Source organism: Pseudopodoces humilis, chromosome 18 (genome assembly GCF_049639895.1).
Source record: "Pseudopodoces humilis isolate 2021_Gansu_Grassland_sample_001 chromosome 18, ASM4963989v1, whole genome shotgun sequence".
Classification (NCBI taxonomy): Eukaryota; Metazoa; Chordata; class Aves; order Passeriformes; family Paridae; genus Pseudopodoces; species Pseudopodoces humilis.
The window spans coordinates 18,085,148-18,103,255 of record NC_142217.1 but is presented as its reverse complement, the minus strand read 5'-3'; the positions used below and the strand labels follow the sequence as shown (position 1 = coordinate 18,103,255).

The 18,108-nt window shown below is 40.5% G+C and overlaps 3 protein-coding genes across 6 annotated transcripts; 1 reads left to right on the top strand and 2 right to left on the bottom strand.

The window, feature by feature from the left end:
- Window positions 1–1,796: 1,796 nt before the first annotated feature.
- On the bottom strand, window positions 1,797–3,401 carry UQCC4 (ubiquinol-cytochrome c reductase complex assembly factor 4). Its single transcript, XM_088063933.1, has 2 exons — window positions 2,692–3,401; window positions 1,797–2,582 (listed from the first exon to the last, which is right to left on the bottom strand). Exons 1-2 carry the CDS (start codon window positions 2,769–2,771, stop codon window positions 2,249–2,251), a joined length of 414 nt encoding a protein of 137 aa, XP_087920059.1. The 5' UTR covers window positions 2,772–3,401; the 3' UTR covers window positions 1,797–2,248.
- Window positions 3,402–3,538: 137 nt separating this feature from the next.
- GNPTG (N-acetylglucosamine-1-phosphate transferase subunit gamma) lies at window positions 3,539–12,782 on the bottom strand. Of its 2 annotated transcripts, none has more exons than XM_005523119.2 (11): window positions 12,674–12,782; window positions 12,539–12,593; window positions 12,216–12,283; window positions 10,096–10,150; window positions 9,901–9,984; window positions 8,776–8,869; window positions 7,378–7,492; window positions 6,751–6,833; window positions 6,372–6,500; window positions 4,881–4,962; window positions 3,539–3,721 (listed from the first exon to the last, which is right to left on the bottom strand). In XM_005523119.2, exons 1-11 carry the CDS (start codon window positions 12,780–12,782, stop codon window positions 3,594–3,596), a joined length of 1,002 nt encoding a protein of 333 aa, XP_005523176.2. In that variant the 3' UTR covers window positions 3,539–3,593. The 2 variants fall into 2 exon arrangements, with proteins under 2 accessions (XP_005523176.2, XP_014108134.1); XM_014252659.2 differs by having other exon boundaries at window positions 12,539–12,570; window positions 12,674–12,720.
- Window positions 12,734–16,151, top strand: TSR3 (TSR3 ribosome maturation factor). Of its 3 annotated transcripts, none has more exons than XM_088063931.1 (6): window positions 12,734–12,862; window positions 12,960–13,155; window positions 14,020–14,213; window positions 14,957–15,130; window positions 15,848–15,911; window positions 15,990–16,151. In XM_088063931.1, the coding sequence occupies exons 1-6, from the start codon at window positions 12,781–12,783 to the stop codon at window positions 16,120–16,122; spliced, it is 843 nt and encodes a 280-aa protein (XP_087920057.1). In that variant the 5' UTR covers window positions 12,734–12,780; the 3' UTR covers window positions 16,123–16,151. The 3 variants fall into 3 exon arrangements, with proteins under 3 accessions (XP_087920057.1, XP_014108135.2, XP_005523179.2); XM_014252660.2 differs by having other exon boundaries at window positions 12,960–13,176; window positions 15,995–16,151; XM_005523122.2 differs by having other exon boundaries at window positions 12,960–13,176.
- Window positions 16,152–18,108: the final 1,957 nt, after the last annotated feature.

Below are 18,108 nucleotides of genomic sequence, written 5' to 3'. Positions count from 1 at the left end.
AGGCAGGATCTCTGTTTTAGCTCTAGCTCTCTGTGGTTTGAGCTTAGCTCTTGAACCCACATTCCAGCCCCAGCCTGACCATCCTTACTGCAGGAACAGCTCTGCAAGGCCCTATCCCAGCCCTCACGGTGATTTCAGCTCCAGCCACACAGTTCACATCCCAGCTCCATATTCCTTATCCCAGCCCCACAACAGTTTTACCCTAAACCCTACCATGTTTCTGTCTGCTCCAGCTCTGCTTCCTCAGTTCCAGCTCCTCAGCTTCCCACTGCCAGTGGCTAAAAGCTGCTCCTGCTTCTCACTGCAGCCCGGGGCCGTTGATAAGGCCACAAATCAGTTATCATCATCACATCAATCTAGGAGTTGTCCTACCCACCCTAATGGGAGCCCAACTTTGGGGACACTTGAGGCCTCAAGCCCAACAGGTACCTTCCCCCTCCCCCTGGCTCTCAGTCCAGCATTTGTCTGGGGCTGCAGCACACTTCAGGGATAGGCAGAGAAGGGAGGCAAAAGTTGGCAGAGAGCGCTTTCTGTTCCCTTCAGTCCCAGCATCTGTGCTTATGGTTTCAGGGTACTTGATTGATTCATTCCTAGATAAAAACGTTATGGCATTATTTTCAAAACTACTACCCCTCTCTAGTCAGTTTCCTGCATTCCTGTGTACAATAGAAGGGACAGAGAGGATTTCTTCCCAAAGGAATTTAGAGATAAATTCCTATTCTTTGCCAATACCTATAAAAACAAAGAACTTGTCAGGTTTTTGTATTCTACACTCAGCCCTCCCTGTGCATTTCCTGGCAGCTTTGGGTCCATCTAGGGGAGGGCACCCAGCATAACCCCTCCTCAATTCCCCCTCACCTGCTCCTCCACCGCAGCCTGGCTCTCTCCTAGGGACGTTGGGGTGCCCCAAATGACATCAGAGCCCCTGAGTCCCCATCCACCCCATCCCCCTCAGCCTTTTCTCCTCACCCCCAAAGAAGGCACAGAATGAATGGTATAAACACATGCAGAGGTGCAGCTCTGTATTTCCTTAAAGCAGCTCATTGTTTTCATAGAATACGGTGCAAGAAAACTAGTCAGAAGCAACAGGCATTACACCTGAGCTTCAATATACATATGTATATAAAAAAAAATTCTAGGATCACTCTTTCACTCACCAGGATGCCCTCAGGCATCTCCCTTGCAACATTCTACTATCGTAGAAGATGAATACCATGATTAAACCTTGTGACAGTACCAAATCAGGTCTGGCATCATGTGGTTAAGGGCCTCCACAGCAAAATCAAAAGCCACAGTAGTGCATGTTGTTCAGACTAGTCAGTGGTATTACACAAATGTGATGCTACCTACCCCTGTTTTCTCCTGGTAGCTTCAGCCTATCTTAATAGCTACCATCATCTTCATCGGTGTTGGGGTTTTAATTAGGGATTTTAACAGCATAAATCCAATTTTCCACTTTTACATTTGAAAACTTAAAAACAAGCCTCTAATTTTGAAGGGAACTAAGTCGTGTTAGTATTTTACATTCCTCTTCTCCAAGCAAAGTCTCCAGAGGGTGCAAGCTTGAGTATCTATGAATCTTTACAAAAAGCCTAGGTACTGTATTGTTCAATTAAACCTCCCCAACATAACACAAGCCAAACATTCAGATTCTGGGCAAAATACTCTCCTGCCAGTATCGACCCCCTAAATCAACCATGTCTAGAAAACTCTAGTTTACAAAGCATGCACCCTTGAAGGTAATTTCTACATTAATGAGCAGAATTATGCACAAAAAGAAAAAATTCAGAACACAATTGCATAGTAATGAATCATTCTTTTACAGCTGTCTTCAATATAAAATGAACATATTCTATAACCACCAAAATGTCAAATGAGAGTCACCTTTTGGAGCAATTTCACAGACATCCACATTTGGTATCTTTTAATACAACAATCCGCTAAGAAAAATGTTCCATGGAAAAATGATGGGTTGTATAAAACTAATATTCAAATTCAAGCTGGTTTGCAATACATCCTGTTCATCCCTTACCAGGGATGCAATCCAGAAACTACACTTTCTCCTAGCAATGTAAATTACTATGGCAAGACCAGCACAGAAAGCAGCATGAAGAAATCAAGGTTGCAAGATAAAGCTGCCGAAAAGCTAGAAAACCGGGATTTTTTCATTACACTGTCAGTACAACTTTTAACCCGGTGAATACCATCAACTTTTGTCAGCTCCCTCACGGCAGCCGCATTCCCGTCCTCAGCTCTCTTTCAGAAGCTGATGGGGAGCATTGCTTTCTTGGGCTGTATCTGAGTCCACAATCTCGCCGGAAATAACTGCTTCCAGTCGCTTGTCGATCTCCGTTTTTTCTCTGAACACACACCATAGTAAGAGGCCCGTGCCCAGCACACTAAGAGGCAGCACCTTCACCAAGGGCCTGTCGTGGTTGCTCCACATCGACCGGCTAACGCTCCAAAGCCGCGGACTGGCCTTGCTGCTGGAGAAGGGAATGTGCCCCTCGCCCTCCAGATCCGCGCCCGCCGCATCCTCCGGGTCCCGCCGAGGCCCGGGCAGACATGGGGCTCGCCGCGCCCTGCGAAGACACACAGGCTTGAGCGGCGCAAAGCGCTCACGTAGCGTCCCGGCCCCCGTCCTCACCGGCAGCGGTCACGGTCCGTCCCCGCCCCAGGCTCCGACAGTACCGGCAGCGGTCACGGTCCGGCGGTCCGGCGCCCCGGCCTCCCGGCCCTCTCCTCCGCCAGCGCCGCAGCGCCCCAATCATCCCGCGCCTTCCGTGAGCGGGAGCGGAAGTGCGAGGGTTCCCGCGGCCTGGGCCGCGGCTCGACGCGGCTGCCGCCGTGAGGGCAAGGCCGAAAGCCCCCTGGGCTGGGGGGGTCGCGAACCGCACAACAGGAGGTGGCACAGTGACCACAGAAGGCGTGCGTGGCGTTCAGCGACTGCTACAGTGATGCTTCCACAGTTTGTGTAGGACGAGTCCATTTTACTCCGTATTACGCACAAAGAATTGCCAGGTATTCCTTCAACACACCTTCATGCTTCTGTAACAATTCAGTTACATTTCACTGCACCTTTCTGTTAGATTGTGACCAACTTCTTTTAACCTGACAACCAAAGACGGCATCAGCCTTTGAACGTGAGTGGGTGGACTGCTGTGCTCTGCACTGCTGTGGCAGAAAACGTTTATTTTTCTGCTAAACTGTGCCCAGAAAACTTTTTAGCATATAGATGAAATAATATGTCCCTAGTATTGTATTTAGGACCTTTATTACGACATCTTTCAGCATTAGTCTTGAGCTGGCTTGTATTTACTCCAACTTCTACCACACTTGATCAATGAAAATAGCAAAAGCTGGGACTAGACACACAGAATCTGTAAATTCGTGCCAAATACTGGTCTTAGCAAATCAGTGTTACAAATGTTGGCAGAAACTAGCCAGCTATTCTCATAATGGCGTGCCCTCACTCCACTGCACTGTTTTAGGGCAGAAATTGAAAAAGTCAAGAATACTCACAAGAAGGTAAATCATCTTTTTTGCATAATACACGTTGAATTTAATTTATATTCTGTACCACCCAAGTTTCTTCATACAGTGTAATTCCAAATTCTTGTATTGCCATGCAGATGCTTATCATCCTTTGACCCATTAAGAACTGATGCCATCGATGCAGATGCCAGTTGGTGACTTACATACTCAACACCGGTATTTCCAGCTGTAAAATTTAGTTTTTTAATAAGACAACAGTTATTTTGGCTTTTAAATAGCAAAACATTTTTGTCACAGAACTCACGAAATAATTTTGAAATAAATCATCTAGATTAAACTGAATTCTGCTTTTGATTATACACTGCTAATGTGCAATAATTAAAAGAACTATGCAATAATGGAAGAACAACCAAACAGGCAGAAATACTGTGCAAATTACATTCTTAATGGTTTAAATGTGCAGACATGTTCTACGAAATTTTTATATGAGGTTTTTTCCTAGAAAAATTTTTCAAATCAAAAAGAAAACATTAACTGTGTCACTACTTTTAAGCTAATTTAATTAGGTCAAAGGTTCTTTGTTTTGTTAAAATGCCAATTCTGAACATACAACCTGTAAAATAAAAGATATATGTATTTATGACTATACACGTATGCCCGGACATTAAATTCTCCTTTGACAAATAGTTCATGTAATAAAGGGCTTGATGGTCTGGAAGGAATGCAGGAAAACAAACAAACAAACAGAAAACCAACCTACAAACCCCTCCAAAAAAAAAAAAAAAAGAAAAAAAAAAAAGAAAAAAAAAAGAAAAAAAAGAAACAACTTGTCTGGAATTAATCCAGATAAGCCGTGCCCCTTCATGGGTAGCACCAGTCTCTCCTTCTAAAAACTGCATGTGATACGGTACTTACCTAACAGAAATCAAAGAGAGGGGAAAAAAAACCAGGCAACTTCAAAAAGGGGAAAAACTAATCCAAAAAGATATAGATAAAACTTCAAGTGTTACGAAAGAAATCAGGCCTCATGGTTAAAATACAGAAAGTGGAGTTACTTAAAAGACACATTTGTGCTATTAATGATGTGATATAGATTTCCTTTTAAGTTGGCACCTTAAGGACTGTAGACAAGCTTCAGTTACAACGGCTGTCAAAATTTTTCTATAAAGCTAGAATTTCAAGTCATCAACAGATTTTTTGAGGACAAAGTAAGTCCTTGTGCACAGGAATCAAAACCTAAGTACTTATCTAAAACTTTGTCTAGTGAATTTTACCGTCATATTTTATGCCAGATTATTTAACTGTTGCTGTAATTGAAAACAACATTGGGGTACTAACATTCTGAGCTGACAACAATGGAAAAGAATGATACCAAAAAATCTCACCAGAATTTCCTTTGTATGCAATACCATGCTGACCTAATAAAACTCTAAGTTTCTTTATTTCTTCAGAAAGTTGCTTGTATTCCTAAGAAAGAAAACACATTAAAAATAGTTCTCCCACTTTTCAAATATGTACCTAAATTGGAACCTTTTAAGAAAAAAATGCCTCCGTGCACAGCTGTTACACCTTTTGACTTTAAGGATCTTAAAATGCTTGTTCCAAGAACACAGACCAAATTTTAGAAAAAGATACATGTCTGAGTTGCCAAAAGAGGAGCCAGCTTTTTTCAAGTCCAAGAGTAAAATTTAGGAATGTTTTCTGGAACTATTTCAAATCTGTCCTGCAACTAGCATTTTATCGTAGAACAAAATCTTAAGTTTGCTTCAGGACTACCCTTATTTTATAATTATCATAATTCTGCAGTCTGGAAATTTGTCAGCTTCTCAACTCTTGACCTAGCAACTTCATGTTCTTGCTTCTCAGCAATTTCTGTTAACTAACAGACAGGGATTGCTGAGTTCTTTTGAGACTCAAAGCACATACCTGAAATCTCAGAGAAGCCCCTATTTTATTTTTTTTTTTGTGTGTGTTTTGGTGTTTACATAAATAAAGATAGAGCAAAAGAATAAGTATTTAAGATTCTTTGATTACCAAACCAGCCAATTTATGTCAATTAAGCTATGATGAAGCCAGAAAAAGTAGAAATTATTAAATACTGTATTGTTAATGAGTGAAAAAAAAAAAACACATAACTGTTCTAGCTCCTATGAGATCAAAATGGTGATCTTTATATTAAAGTATATTCAGCTTAGCCATGGTTTTATTTGGTTATATTCATGAATTACTACATGGTGTTTTGTCTTTGCTACATTTTTCAAATAAAAAGACAACAGCAACTGCTACTCTGAATTATAATGAATGAACTCCTTTCCATGCTCTTTTTCTGACAGTCAGGTTGCACTCTTTTAGGCCGAGCACACCTTCTACCTCTATTTTCTCCATTCCAGTTCTGTTGCAGAAGAACTGTTGACATACACAAGAGTCATTCAAAAATAAATACAGCCATTCTGCCTATTGCTTGTGCAACAGCCAATACATTCTTACACAAGTCTGGGTAATTATCCAGAGAGAGAACTGTCAACATTCTCGAGGTTGCTTACACATTTACCTTCACTAGTAATTCCATCCTGTCTCCCAACTGATATTCCCCAGGAGTACCTACAAGGTACATAACCCAAGCGCATACACTAATTCCTTCATAACCCCCATCTTCTTACTGGGCATTCATTTTTGCTGGTTTGTTTTTGACTTAGGGGCTATAATAAAAATACCAAATCACACTATATGCAGGCTGTTACATATGGAAACCAGAAAAGATAACCCCATGAAGAGATTCAGCTGAATACCAAGGGAGTTTACATAATGCTATCCCACTGATATTGTCATACATTAAAAAGGTGGCAATTCCACATTGTAAATATTATGCTCTATACCTTACTGCATTTTTCCACTGTTTCAAATTCCAGAGTTATTTTCTTACTATGTTTTTCAACTTCATTTTCTTCTGTTGCTTTTAGAAGTCCTGCTTCCTCAAAAATCTCTTTCAGAATTTTTTTGTAACCCTAAAAAAGAAAGTTTCCAAAATGTCATAGATCAATCTATTCAACTCTTATCTCTGCTTGCAATTTGTACTGGCCGTTCCAAGTCCTCAAGCTTCATTACCAGTTCATATAGTAGTTACAGAACATGAAAATTACTATTTGCCAACTGCAGAATAAATGCACCTACTCCGAAAGGAGAAACTACAGAAGCCAAGTTTGGCTATTTGACAGTAACGTTTTTATCAAATAGAGTTGGCAAAAACTAATAAACCTGGTCAGTTATTAGTCCATCGTACAGAAGCTGCTCTGCTTCATCCCACTTCCTTTGCAGTGCTTCAGACAGAGTTGGATAAACTGAAAAATGGAAGTAAAACCATATAAACATCAAGAGCACTGTCCTGCCTTAGTTAATTCCTCCTCTAGTATCATGCAAGAATATCTGTTCTAAGAACTCAGTATTTCTATACAGTACACAGTCTCTACTGCTTTCAAGAGCTTGCCTTACACTTAAATTGTGCTTCACACATTTAAAGTGTCTGGAGAATGACTAGAAATTTTTCTTGTTTCGAGATACAAGGCCTCGTATTCCTTTGCTCAGTGTAACTCCAACTGAGCTTTTTTGTAATGTAAGTAAATGGGCAGATATGACAGGGCTTATTCCTACCGTTTGAGAAAAGAAAAAAAAAAGCCAAAAAACATTCACTGGGTCTACACTAGCAGTGACAATTTATTTGAAAAATACCTGTGTGTTATATTGACTGGGATTTAAAAAACACTTCATATTATATGTTAACATTTCATACCAATTTATATTAAGGTACTAACTCAACCTAGAAATGGACATTCTGAGGATAGCGTAATATGCCAGCTGTTCCACAAAGTATTTTTTAAATCTTACCTAAAAGTGAGTGGGGATGGCACACAAGAGGAGTCTCAAATGTCAGAGAGTAAACACAAGTACTTGGCTCAGACACATAAGCCAATTTATTGCTCTTTCCACAAACAAGATGAACCTAAACATCAGTAAAAACAAAGATGAGCAAAAAAGTCTATGTGAAACAATACCATCACTGATGTTCAATCTGCTGTGTTCCAATACCAGTAGATGCATTGCTCTACATACTGTCATGTCAAAGCTTCCAGCGCCTTTTTTTTTTCTTCCGACAGAAAAAACATCGTAACAAGGACATTATCCATTTATTTTATCAAATGTGAAAATTGTTTTCTTTAACGGGAAATTATTCTCCCCACCAACCACTGTTCCTTGGACTACTAAGCACCCTATTTCCAGCAATAATGACAGTAAAAAGGATGGTGAATAGGACACCCTTTAGAATCTCATCTAACATAAGCACGGTTTTCTTAAATTTTATTTCTGACTAATGTGCTAACTTAAGAATACAAGACACATCCAGACTGCAGAGAATTGTTTTCACCTTTAGATTTGCAGCACCAATATTTTCTGTCTTCAAAATGAAATACTAGTGTAAGATTTAAATCACAATACCAAAGATCATACAGGAATATAATTTCCTTCTGCAGCTTCTATGGGAAATAAAGATATTAAGCAGGCACCTCCATTAGAGTATAACGTTTTCACCTTGGCCAGGATATGGCAGCCAAGTTGGCAGCTAATCACAAGAGATTCAACAAGGCAAAGCACTGCACCTGGCTCATGACAACCCCATGCACTGCTCCAAGCTTGGGTAAGAATAGCTGGAAAGCTGCCTGGTGGAAAAAGACCTGGGGATGCTGGTTGACAGGCACTACTCATCAGGCTTGTGCTCCAGACCCTTCCACAGCTCCAGTGCCCTTCTTCAAACATGCTCCATCACTTCAAAGTCCTGCTTGAAATGCCCCTAGTGCTTGCTCTAACACCATGCTTAGCTTCTCAGGATGCTATTGTTACCTGCCTAATTAATTTCCCTCCTTTTTCCTGGATGTTTTTAATAGGCTGGCATCTTGATTTCAACAAAGAGCTCTTTTTCTTTATTTTGCCTGACACTAATTACAAAGCACTGTATTGTATTTCTACAGTAGTAATTATACCACTCTATCAAGGAAAAAGAGTTGTAAGTAACAGACAAGAAAACCTAAGTAAATGTCTTCTAAATTTTATCCTGATTCTAGCTTTCCTCCTCCAGTCATTCACACAGTTTCTGCAGGAATTCATCTTTCTGTTTTCTATCACAGCTTAAATTATGACTTCTTCAGGGTAGGAATGTTTCAGTTTGTAGTCTTCCAAGTGTATGCAGAATCATGCTGTCTGAATTAGCATAGTCTACCGCTATTATACCTTTGTCTGTCTGCTCTTGGTTTCACAGGAGTCTCCTTCCCTCATCCACATTCCAATAAATGTGTTGTTGTCAATTTCCCATTCATGCCAGATTCTGAAAAAAAGAGGACACGATTTTGTTTTAAGTTACTGGGCAGAAAAATGTGAACCCTCAGGAAGAAGACCAACAATACCCTTAATACCATGTTCAATTTAAGTGTATGTACTTCATTTTTGTTGTCTTAGTATTTCCATTTCCTATAGCCAACACCTTGGAAGCAGTGTAGTTTGTTATCCAGGATGCCATATAGGGCACTTCAATAGCACTTTTTGAGAGCAGAGTTTTGGATAAAATTTCAGTTTGCAAACTATTTGCACTTAGAAATCTGTGTTTAAGTCCAGTAACGTACAGTTTATAGATCGATCCCACAACAAATTCCATGAGGCTAAGTACCATATGCAACTCAGTTTGATTGCAGGATTTTTAGTGCTGGTGGAAGCATCTACAGAAACTACTGGTAGCTGTCTACTTCTGCTAGTCCTAAAGCAAATGATACCCTCAGCATGGTGATGTACCAGTTTCCTCACATACTGGCTTACCATTTTGCACATAGGAAAAAAAAGAGGCATCTATATACAAAATATATAGAAAAGCAATGGTCTGATTTATACTTAGATTTATTTTAGGTATTATGATTTGGCAATATTATGATCCAGGGTCTTTAACAACTTTGGGATACTTTTTTTGGGGTGTACATTATGTTTAACAACCATTAGGCATGAAGCACTCTTTTAATTTTGTAATTTTTGTATTTAACTAAAACTGCAAATAGTTACTGGACATGAAATCTGTGCTAATATAAGCTGTATTTAGACACTATTGAATTTCTCACATGAACATATCATACTTGCAGTTGTCATTGGTTATTAATCAGTCTCCAGCTAAAAGACGAGGTTAGTATTAATCAACAAAAAACTAATCTGAATTTTTCAAGACAGAATATTTTTACGTATAACGCCTTGGGAACTAACATGACATAAGCTGACCAATGGAAGAATCTTATTTTTAAAACTGTCTCCTTTTTGCAATCTATGAAATGGCCTGCTGACAACATAGCTAAAACGTAAAAGGTCTAAATGCCTCACCCTAAAATCCCACTATAGGCATTCCATCGAAAAGTCTGCTCATGCTGAGTGACATTATGGAATGGACAGAACTCATACTTGTACCTTAAAATGAGAGAAAAGAAACAGAAAATAAGAAAGGTTTCAGACTGGAATAAAAAAAATCTATTTAATTCCTAGTAAGTATATAAACAAATATCCAAATCCATTACTCACGTGGATTCCATAAAACTGAAACACTTGCCAGCAAGCCTAAAGAGATGTGCAGGGCCTAAAAACATCACAACATGACATAAAGGAAAAATAATGTTTTGGTTAAATTTAAGCAAGCTACTGTGGTGACAAAAGTGCAAGGAGTATGTGACAAATTTAGTTTCCTGCTGTACATAAGGAAATTTTTATCTTCCATAAGAATTACTGTAAGTTCTCACTAGCACTATACTGGTTTGCGTCATGATCTTTAACGTTTTTCATTCTCACTACCCAGTGAGATAGATAAGCCTCTTTCAACAACAAAAATGAGAAGCCTGTGTAAAAAATTAACATTTGGAGGCCGGGTCCATAATAGGAATCATCAGTGCAGATCCTGCCACAATCTAACACTGAAATCACTGAAACTCTTGCTTGGCAGCTGTCTCCAAATTCATCTAAACTCTGCAAGTTTATACTAGTAAAGCCCACTTGTTCAAAATATTGACAGTGCTGCATAGTTAAGGTTCACTGGGATTCTCTAACTGGATAATCCTTTTCACTGTTTGCCTTCACAGTCTGCTCCAGGTAATATTTAACAAGATAAACTTTTTGCCGTCAGACAGGTTAGCAGTTGCAATTCTATTCTTGTATTATTGATTACAAGGCTTGCTGTTAAAGGAATCCAAGATAGGTAACTTTTCATTAAAAAAAGGGTGAAAAGTTCTGAATGCTAGAGGAGTATTTCAGTATCTCTTGTGTAAGGAAATTTTCCTTGGAATTACTAAATATTTATGAGGAAAGAAGAAAGGAGATTACAAAGCATATAAAGTAAAACCCCATCCTGGATTCTATTTCCCCACTGTCAGGATTGTGAGGGTACTTTTTCCAGGTATCTAGACAAGCAATCTTACAAAGGTCAGACTATCAGAATCATGCCCTCCATAATGCTTTAACCACTGGGATACAGGCAGGTTCTCTTTCCCAAGTATTCTTCTGACTGTATGATCTTGCATTTCATTCTAGAGATGGGCTAGGCCAAAGGGTTTGCTCCTCTACTACATGAAATCTGTGCCCCGGTGATTAGGATGCTCTCCCCGCAGATGAAAAGAAGCAAATGTGAGAAACGCATGAAATTCGTGTCTCCCTTTCCAGGGCAGATGCTGTAGAAATTACCAGAACTATTACGCCAACTGTTTTGTAGAAGAAAAGAACAAGTACGGTTTTCATGCTAAAGAAGTACTTGTGCAAGGCAAGGTTCCATGCCCTAGGTTCGCATTCCATATAAACTTCCAATTTTTGGCTACATGTAAGATCCTACAACATAGAAAAAGGGATTTCTGGTGTTCTGTCCTTTTTTCCTGCTACATTTGGCATCTTTCCATCCTGCATCTTATGACTAATCCCATTTCTATTTCACGTTTCACATGCACTTATACACATTATACACTTGTTATGAGTTTATAAAACATGAAAGAAAACATTAAGCATAATCACATTCAGTGTCGTCATACCAAAATGCCTTTCTTGAATCTGAACAAGGTTTAAGTCTGTGCCTAAGGTTAGCAGAGAGAAAAGATTCACTCCCTTTTGTTTAGTCTTTGCCTACAGTGTTTATCTGCTCCCCTCTATAGATGGCCTAGAATTTTTTACATTCCTGTTTATTTTGCATAAGTGGTGTATTTATGTTGCAACATCTAGGCTGTGTGTGAAACTGAGCCCCTCTGACTGGTTCCAAGAGTACTTTTAGGACTTTTTTTTAAACTATTTTTGGGTATTAAGCACTACCAGATGATGGGACGACTTTTATATGATAATCTCAATGACACTGAGGACTGTGTCAAGAAGAAAAGAGTATTTACTGTGGAATAAAATCAAAATCTGTGACAGGCTAGGAAAGCACAGAATAAAACACATGGATAGTTCTGTCACAAAAACAGCCCTAACAGCACTGGGACCTGGAACCACCACTGAAATTAATCTAGGTGCTTATTTTCCAGGATGCCTATAAAATCTCACGCAAAATTTGGTTCTGTGTGTGTAAAGTAGAAATAGACTATCTGCCCTGCAAACAAGTGCTGCTAAATGATGAAAACTGGAGGAAAAAAAAAAAAAAAAAAAAAAAAAAAAGTAACGGTTGCATATACCTGATACTGCAGACGGGGACATCTTTGGCTGTAGCCTATTTGTTTGAGGCAAGAATGGGTTATTCAACCTTTCAAAAGAAGGAAAATCAAACGTTTAAGGCTGAGTTATGCATCTGGCCGTGCCTACATCCTCCCCTACCTGTGTGTTTCAACACCGACAGCCGCTGCCCGCGGGCCAACAGAGGGGTCTGCGGCAGCGGCCCGGCTCGGCGCCCCATTCCCGGAGGAAGGAACGGGCTGGAGCGGGCACAACGGCACAGAGACCCGAACCCGCCGAGGGCGGGCGGATCGCGGGACGACACGGCGAGCAGGCGGCCACGTACCCGAACGTATTCGGCTCCTCCACGATCTTCATCTTCCCCGCCGAGGCGAAGAGACCTATTAGGAGAGAGCAGTTGGGCGCGGCGGATGGACCAAGCCGCTGGCGCACCCATCCCCGCCGCGGCCCCCGCACCTACCCAGCGCCGCGCTCAGCGCCGCCAGCAGCAGCCGGGCCGCCATCACCTGTTCCGCGGGAAGCGGAAGCGCGCGACGCCGCGGGGCGGAGTCTCCGCCGAGCGCGGCCATGGAACGCGGCCGGCGCGGGGGCCGGCGCGGGGCTCGCAGCCCCGAGACTTTCGCGGCGGAAGCGGAGGCCGCGCTGAGAGGTGCGTGAGGCGCCACGGGACGCGGGCAGGGACAGGCGGGTTCTGCCGGGCAGCGCCGCGTCGCCGCTGGGCATTGATGTACACCTGCTGTTTTCAGCTTGCCTGGAGAGCGAGAGGGCCGCGGATGGGGACGCTCGGGAGGCCAGATTCCCCTGCCCCCTTGCCATGTGGGAGCTCGGACACTGCGATCCCAAGAAATGCACCGGGAGAAAACTAGCGCGGAAGGGGTTGCTGCGAACACTGCGCCTCCGCCAGAGATTCCCGGGCGTCGTCCTGAGTCCGCTGGCCACGGAGTACGTCTCTCCCGCTGACAGGTGGGGGGCCCCGGCGCCTGTTGGCAAAACCGGGGCGGCGGGGGAAGGCGGGGAGGCGCCGACTGTGGGGGAAAGCATTTGGTTCAAGTACCGTCCTGATGCTGTATTAGGGAGAGCATTTGAACCACTGCCTCATGGCCAAAACTCACACGGAATAAAATTGACCTTCTTAGTACGTTACTCTGATGCATGAACACGAGAAACAGCCGTTTTATTAAATCAGCGTAACATTTTTACACAGCTGGTATCAGATGAGAAAATCATCTGTAGATCTCACTGAAAAATCAAGGTGCACGTTTTGTAGGTTAATTTCTTCAGAACATGGGTCTGTAGCTACTGTGTCTTTTATCATGCCATATTTAAGTTCTTTGGTTAGACAACACAATGTATTGACCAGAAGACTTTTCGGGAAATGAGAATTTTCTTCGCATGTGCCTGCAGAATTTTTACAAAGATATACTTACTCAGAGAAAAGATTTGTCTCTAGAAGCAGAGATAAGCTAGCCGAGAACCTAAATCAGAACTTTTATGTACTTTAAGGTTTGATTGAATGTTACTATTAATCACACTCCTCTGTCACATTTTTAAACCTAGCATTATTCACTTTTCATTTTGAAATATACGGATAAACCTTTTTTTGCCATTTGCATATTTGGAGGAAAACCATGCTACTATTCTTTCTCATTACATCGCTATTATAGGCCCTTGTAAAGCCTGTGGGTTTTGATTGAGAAACAGGGGTTACATGCAAGTTTGTTGCTAGTATAAAGTGGCAGTTGGAATTCTCACTTCATCAGTATAATGGTGACAATTTTTCAAATACCGTGACTTTCTTTTTTTCAGGCGTGTCATTGCTCAGAGTGGGATTGCAGTCATAGATTGCTCATGGGCCAAATTAGAAGAAACTCCCTTTAAGAGAATGAGGGGGAGTCATCTGCGATTGCTGCCTTACTTAGTGGCTGCAAATCCTGTTAACTATGGTCGGCCGTGCAAGCTGTCCTGTGTGGAAGCTTTCGCTGCAGCATTTTGCATTGTCGGTAGGTTCAGTTTGTCTGATGTGAAGTATGTTGCTAGCAATTCCTACATCCTTAATAAATCAGAAGAGATGGTTTACGACAAAATAAATGCTGTCACACAGGTCATCACTTTCTTAACTTTGGGATCAGATTGTCTAGTTTTCTTCCAAGTATGTGTATCAGTGGCACTGAGGTAGCTGTGGAGGATTCATGTTAGCTACAAAACAGGACACAAACTGATAATTCTCATTCTGTCTGGATGGTGCGTAATGTTAGAAGACAGAGCATGAATCAATCCTTAGGCACCTTTGCCGGGCTTATAGGGCAAGGTCTGGGTAAGAACAAAAGAAGCTGCCCCCCCTCTTGTTGTAATGGTTTGCAGACACAGAACTTTGGTAAGAGAAATGCTCTACCATACTGCAGACAAATCTTGTCTTGTGAAAATACTGTATGTACAACTGGTCTTGTACTAAGGGGCTGTGGGCTCTAGAGCTTGAATCATTCATTACCCGTACAAATTATTTTTATGTAACACTTGCTAAAAGGCTATGAACTATTCTTGGATTCAGTTCCATGTTTCAAGTTAAACTGAAATTTGAAAATATTTGCAGTCTTTCCAAAAGTTTTAATCCCCTTACACTGAATGAAACACTGGCAAACATCTTTCTATTGAATTGACATGTATGCACATACTGAACTAGAAACACGTAAGCTGAGTGAAATCTCACACTAAAGAAGAAAACTGATAATTTATTTTGTTTCAGGATTCCCAGATCTAGCCACCATTCTTCTAAGGAAATTTAAATGGGGTAAGACATTTATTGACCTGAACAAAAATCTCTTGGAAAAATACGCAGCCTGTCATTGCCAGGACGATGTGCTAAGCATTGAGAAGGACTTTCTAGCCTGTGTCCAAGAAAAAAAAGGCGAAGAAGTAGGTAAGAGAAAAACACAGAAACACTACACATACCCTTTTTCTTACTAGTTTCTTCACAGTCTTTTCCTTAAATCTCATGAAAATAATTAGCAAGGTGGGAGGTAAGTGCTTTGCTGATATGTGCTGTTCTGTTTTTATCCTGTGCTAAGTGTGCCTGTTTGACCTTTTTTCCCCCAAGTAAAATAGGTGAAAATGACTGAAGCAATTTAATGCAGAGAGTAGTGTATTCAGGGCTGAACTGTGAAGCAGTTTACCCCTATTCAACTAACCCAACTGGAAAACTTGGGAGCAAAATACGATGCTTCCTTGTTTTATATACAGATGTTAAAAGCAGATTATGAGTAAAAAGACTAGGAATTGAGAATTAACTGTAAGAGAAATATAGGCATACAGTCAGACAGCAAGTTAGTTATAGACATACAGTCCTCAATAAAGATGTTTAAAATGAGACCCATAATCAAAATAATTCATAAGTAGTTTATTCCCAAACTCTTCCAGTAATTTATTGTTATCCCAGTATTTCATGCTGTATTCACAGGTGAGTGCTTGGTCTCATTCAAGAAGGCGCAAAGAAAGGCAAATAATCAAGAACGTATGAAGAGATTATCCTAATTAACATTTTCCTTTCAGGGTGATTAAGCCCTGTAAACTAGGCCAGGGGCTCACACTGTAAGAAAATGCTTTTTTCACCTTCTGCAGTTTTTCCTTCTTTTTCCAGATCCATTTGACGTTGACTTAGAAAAAGAATTTTCTAATCCCAACAGGCCAGTCAATTCCTCTGGGTAATGAAATTTAATTTATATACTAGTTCTACTTACTATGAGTTATTTTGCTCTTAAAATTTTGAAAAATGTTTCCAGTCTAGCACAAAGCAAGGAAGACTCTGAGGAGGACAACATGAGCAATCCAGATGATGCCACTGAAAGCAGTGAAAGCACTGATGAGAGCAGTCAAGATGAAATAAACCCCCCCAGTAATCCCACGGAGTTGTAATACCTCGTATAAAGAAATTTTCTTGTGAATACTTGAGTGCGTCCTGTTCATCTGTAACTTGGTGCTTAGCAAATCTCAGTCTCGGTGCAGGTTTGTAGGTCTTTTTATGCACAAGGGCTCTGGGTTATTTAATTTTTAGGTAAGTATGGAATGTTAAATTATTTTGTAAGGAGTTTGAAGCTTAGTTACAAGTTAAAAAATAACCCTGTATTCTAATCAACGTGTTTGGAAAGAGGTTCATAGGGGATTATTTTTAACTAATAGTATATTAGGTAAACTTTCTTAACTTCTGGTCTATATTTCAACAGGAAAACATGACTAAGCTATTGACCTATTCATAGGCACAACATACCACATAGGGAGTCTGACTTTTTGCAGGCTTGAACCTGCAAAACTACTTCATCTATTTTGAATAAACTGAGTTAAGCTCGAAAGGAAAAAAATGCTTCTTGGAATTGCTTTAACATCTCAGTATGTCTTTTCAGAACTTTTAATTTCTCGCTTTATTTACTCTTATACATTCCTAAGCAATACCAGTGTTTTGGCGCTTTGTATTCAGAACTGTACTGTGAAATTTCAGATCACAGGTTCATCAGTGCTATCTCTGTATATTTTCATCACTCAAAGCAGCACTGTACCAAGTCAGAAATACACATTATCTGGCCCTTAAAGCTTTATGACAGACTTGCAATAGCACTGGTATCTTAGGTCACTTTCTCCTATGCCTCCCAGTTTGTATACTGAAAATAAGCTGTTAGCGGTTGTTTTCTATATATTTAAACAGAATACTCTTTGGAGTTTCAAGCAGCCAACAGAAACCTAAACTTTAGCAATCCTTCAGTAGAATTGGAGATACTAAGGAGAATTTGTAGACTCGCCTTCACAAATCGAAGTTCTTCACGTCACAGGACCATCTCGTCCCTCGACCATCTCGTCCCTCCACTACTAGAGGGATTAAATACTAGTGCTACTGGAGCTAGAGCTGGGAATAACAGCAGCAGTTTGAGTGGTACAAATACTCAATTTCCCTTTTGAAAACAAGAAGCACAAGTAAATTAATTCTACAAGGAGACTTTTCCTCTGATTCAGTTTTTTCAGTAACTTCCCCACACATATGAAGTCTTTACCAAATGTACTGTTTTAGCAAGGATTTCTTAGATAGTGACAAGAAAGCAATTCAGCATAATTTTTAAAGGACTGAGAACAATGTGAGCATGTCAGCTATTCTAATTTGTGGGGGATGCTTTTACATTCTAAAGCTATAGTAATCAAATGCAGACAAGCAAAACAGACCTGGGAACAGCTGTAAAACTTAAATTAGCTTAAGTGTTGAGAAGTAGCTATTTTTTTAATAAAAACACTGAAGAAGCTAAGCTCAGATGGAACAAAGCCTTTCACATTTTTTTTTGTTTTGCAGAATAATTTTGACTTAAAAAAAATACAATTAAAAAAGCAGTGAAAGTTTAATAAAGGGCGTTACCAGCTTGACATACATGAAAATGACTTACATAACTGAACAGATCTCCTTTACAGAAGGAAACGGTAATTGCATAGAGCATGTTGCTTTCCCTAGAAGCTATATGCATTAACATACGGAAAAAGGCACAAAATTATTTCTGATAAACAAGCACCTTTAAAAATCCTCAGCATTCCTTGGACAACTTCTGTTATTGTTCATATCAATCTAAGCTCACGTTACATTAACATAGTTGCACCAGTATGCTGATCCCATTATGCACAGTAAGCAATTGGTCTCTGCTTGAGGAACTGATCAGAACTGACTCGCTGCAGTTACCACACACAGCCCAAGGAAGGGCCACACGTGCTCCGGGTCAGGGACAGGCAAAACAAATGAAGGCAACATCCAAACAAAAGGCAAACGCAGCATCACAGGCCTTAAAAACAGGACTTGCACTGAATTGTGTTCAGAGCCATGTAAATGGCAGTCTTTTAATAATTTTAATGAAGATAAATGAAACAAAGCCC

Coding starts and splice junctions, on each gene's coding strand:
- UQCC4 (XM_088063933.1), bottom strand. CDS start 2,771: ATGATTGGGGCGCTGCGGCGCTGGCGGAGGAGAGGGCCGGGAGGCCGG. Junction 2,583..2,691: donor CCGGACCGTGACCGCTGCCG/GTACTGTCGGAG, acceptor GTGTCTTCGCAG/GGCGCGGCGAGCCCCATGTC.
- GNPTG (XM_005523119.2), bottom strand. CDS start 12,782: ATGGCCGCGCTCGGCGGAGACTCCGCCCCGCGGCGTCGCGCGCTTCCG. Junction 10,151..12,215: donor GTCCCCGTCTGCAGTATCAG/GTATATGCAACC, acceptor TGATGTTTTTAG/GCCCTGCACATCTCTTTAGG. Junction 6,834..7,377: donor CCATCCCCACTCACTTTTAG/GTAAGATTTAAA, acceptor TCCATTTTTCAG/TTTATCCAACTCTGTCTGAA.
- TSR3 (XM_005523122.2), top strand. CDS start 12,781: ATGGAACGCGGCCGGCGCGGGGGCCGGCGCGGGGCTCGCAGCCCCGAG. Junction 14,214..14,956: donor TGCAGCATTTTGCATTGTCG/GTAGGTTCAGTT, acceptor ATTTTGTTTCAG/GATTCCCAGATCTAGCCACC. Junction 15,912..15,989: donor AGGCCAGTCAATTCCTCTGG/GTAATGAAATTT, acceptor AAATGTTTCCAG/TCTAGCACAAAGCAAGGAAG.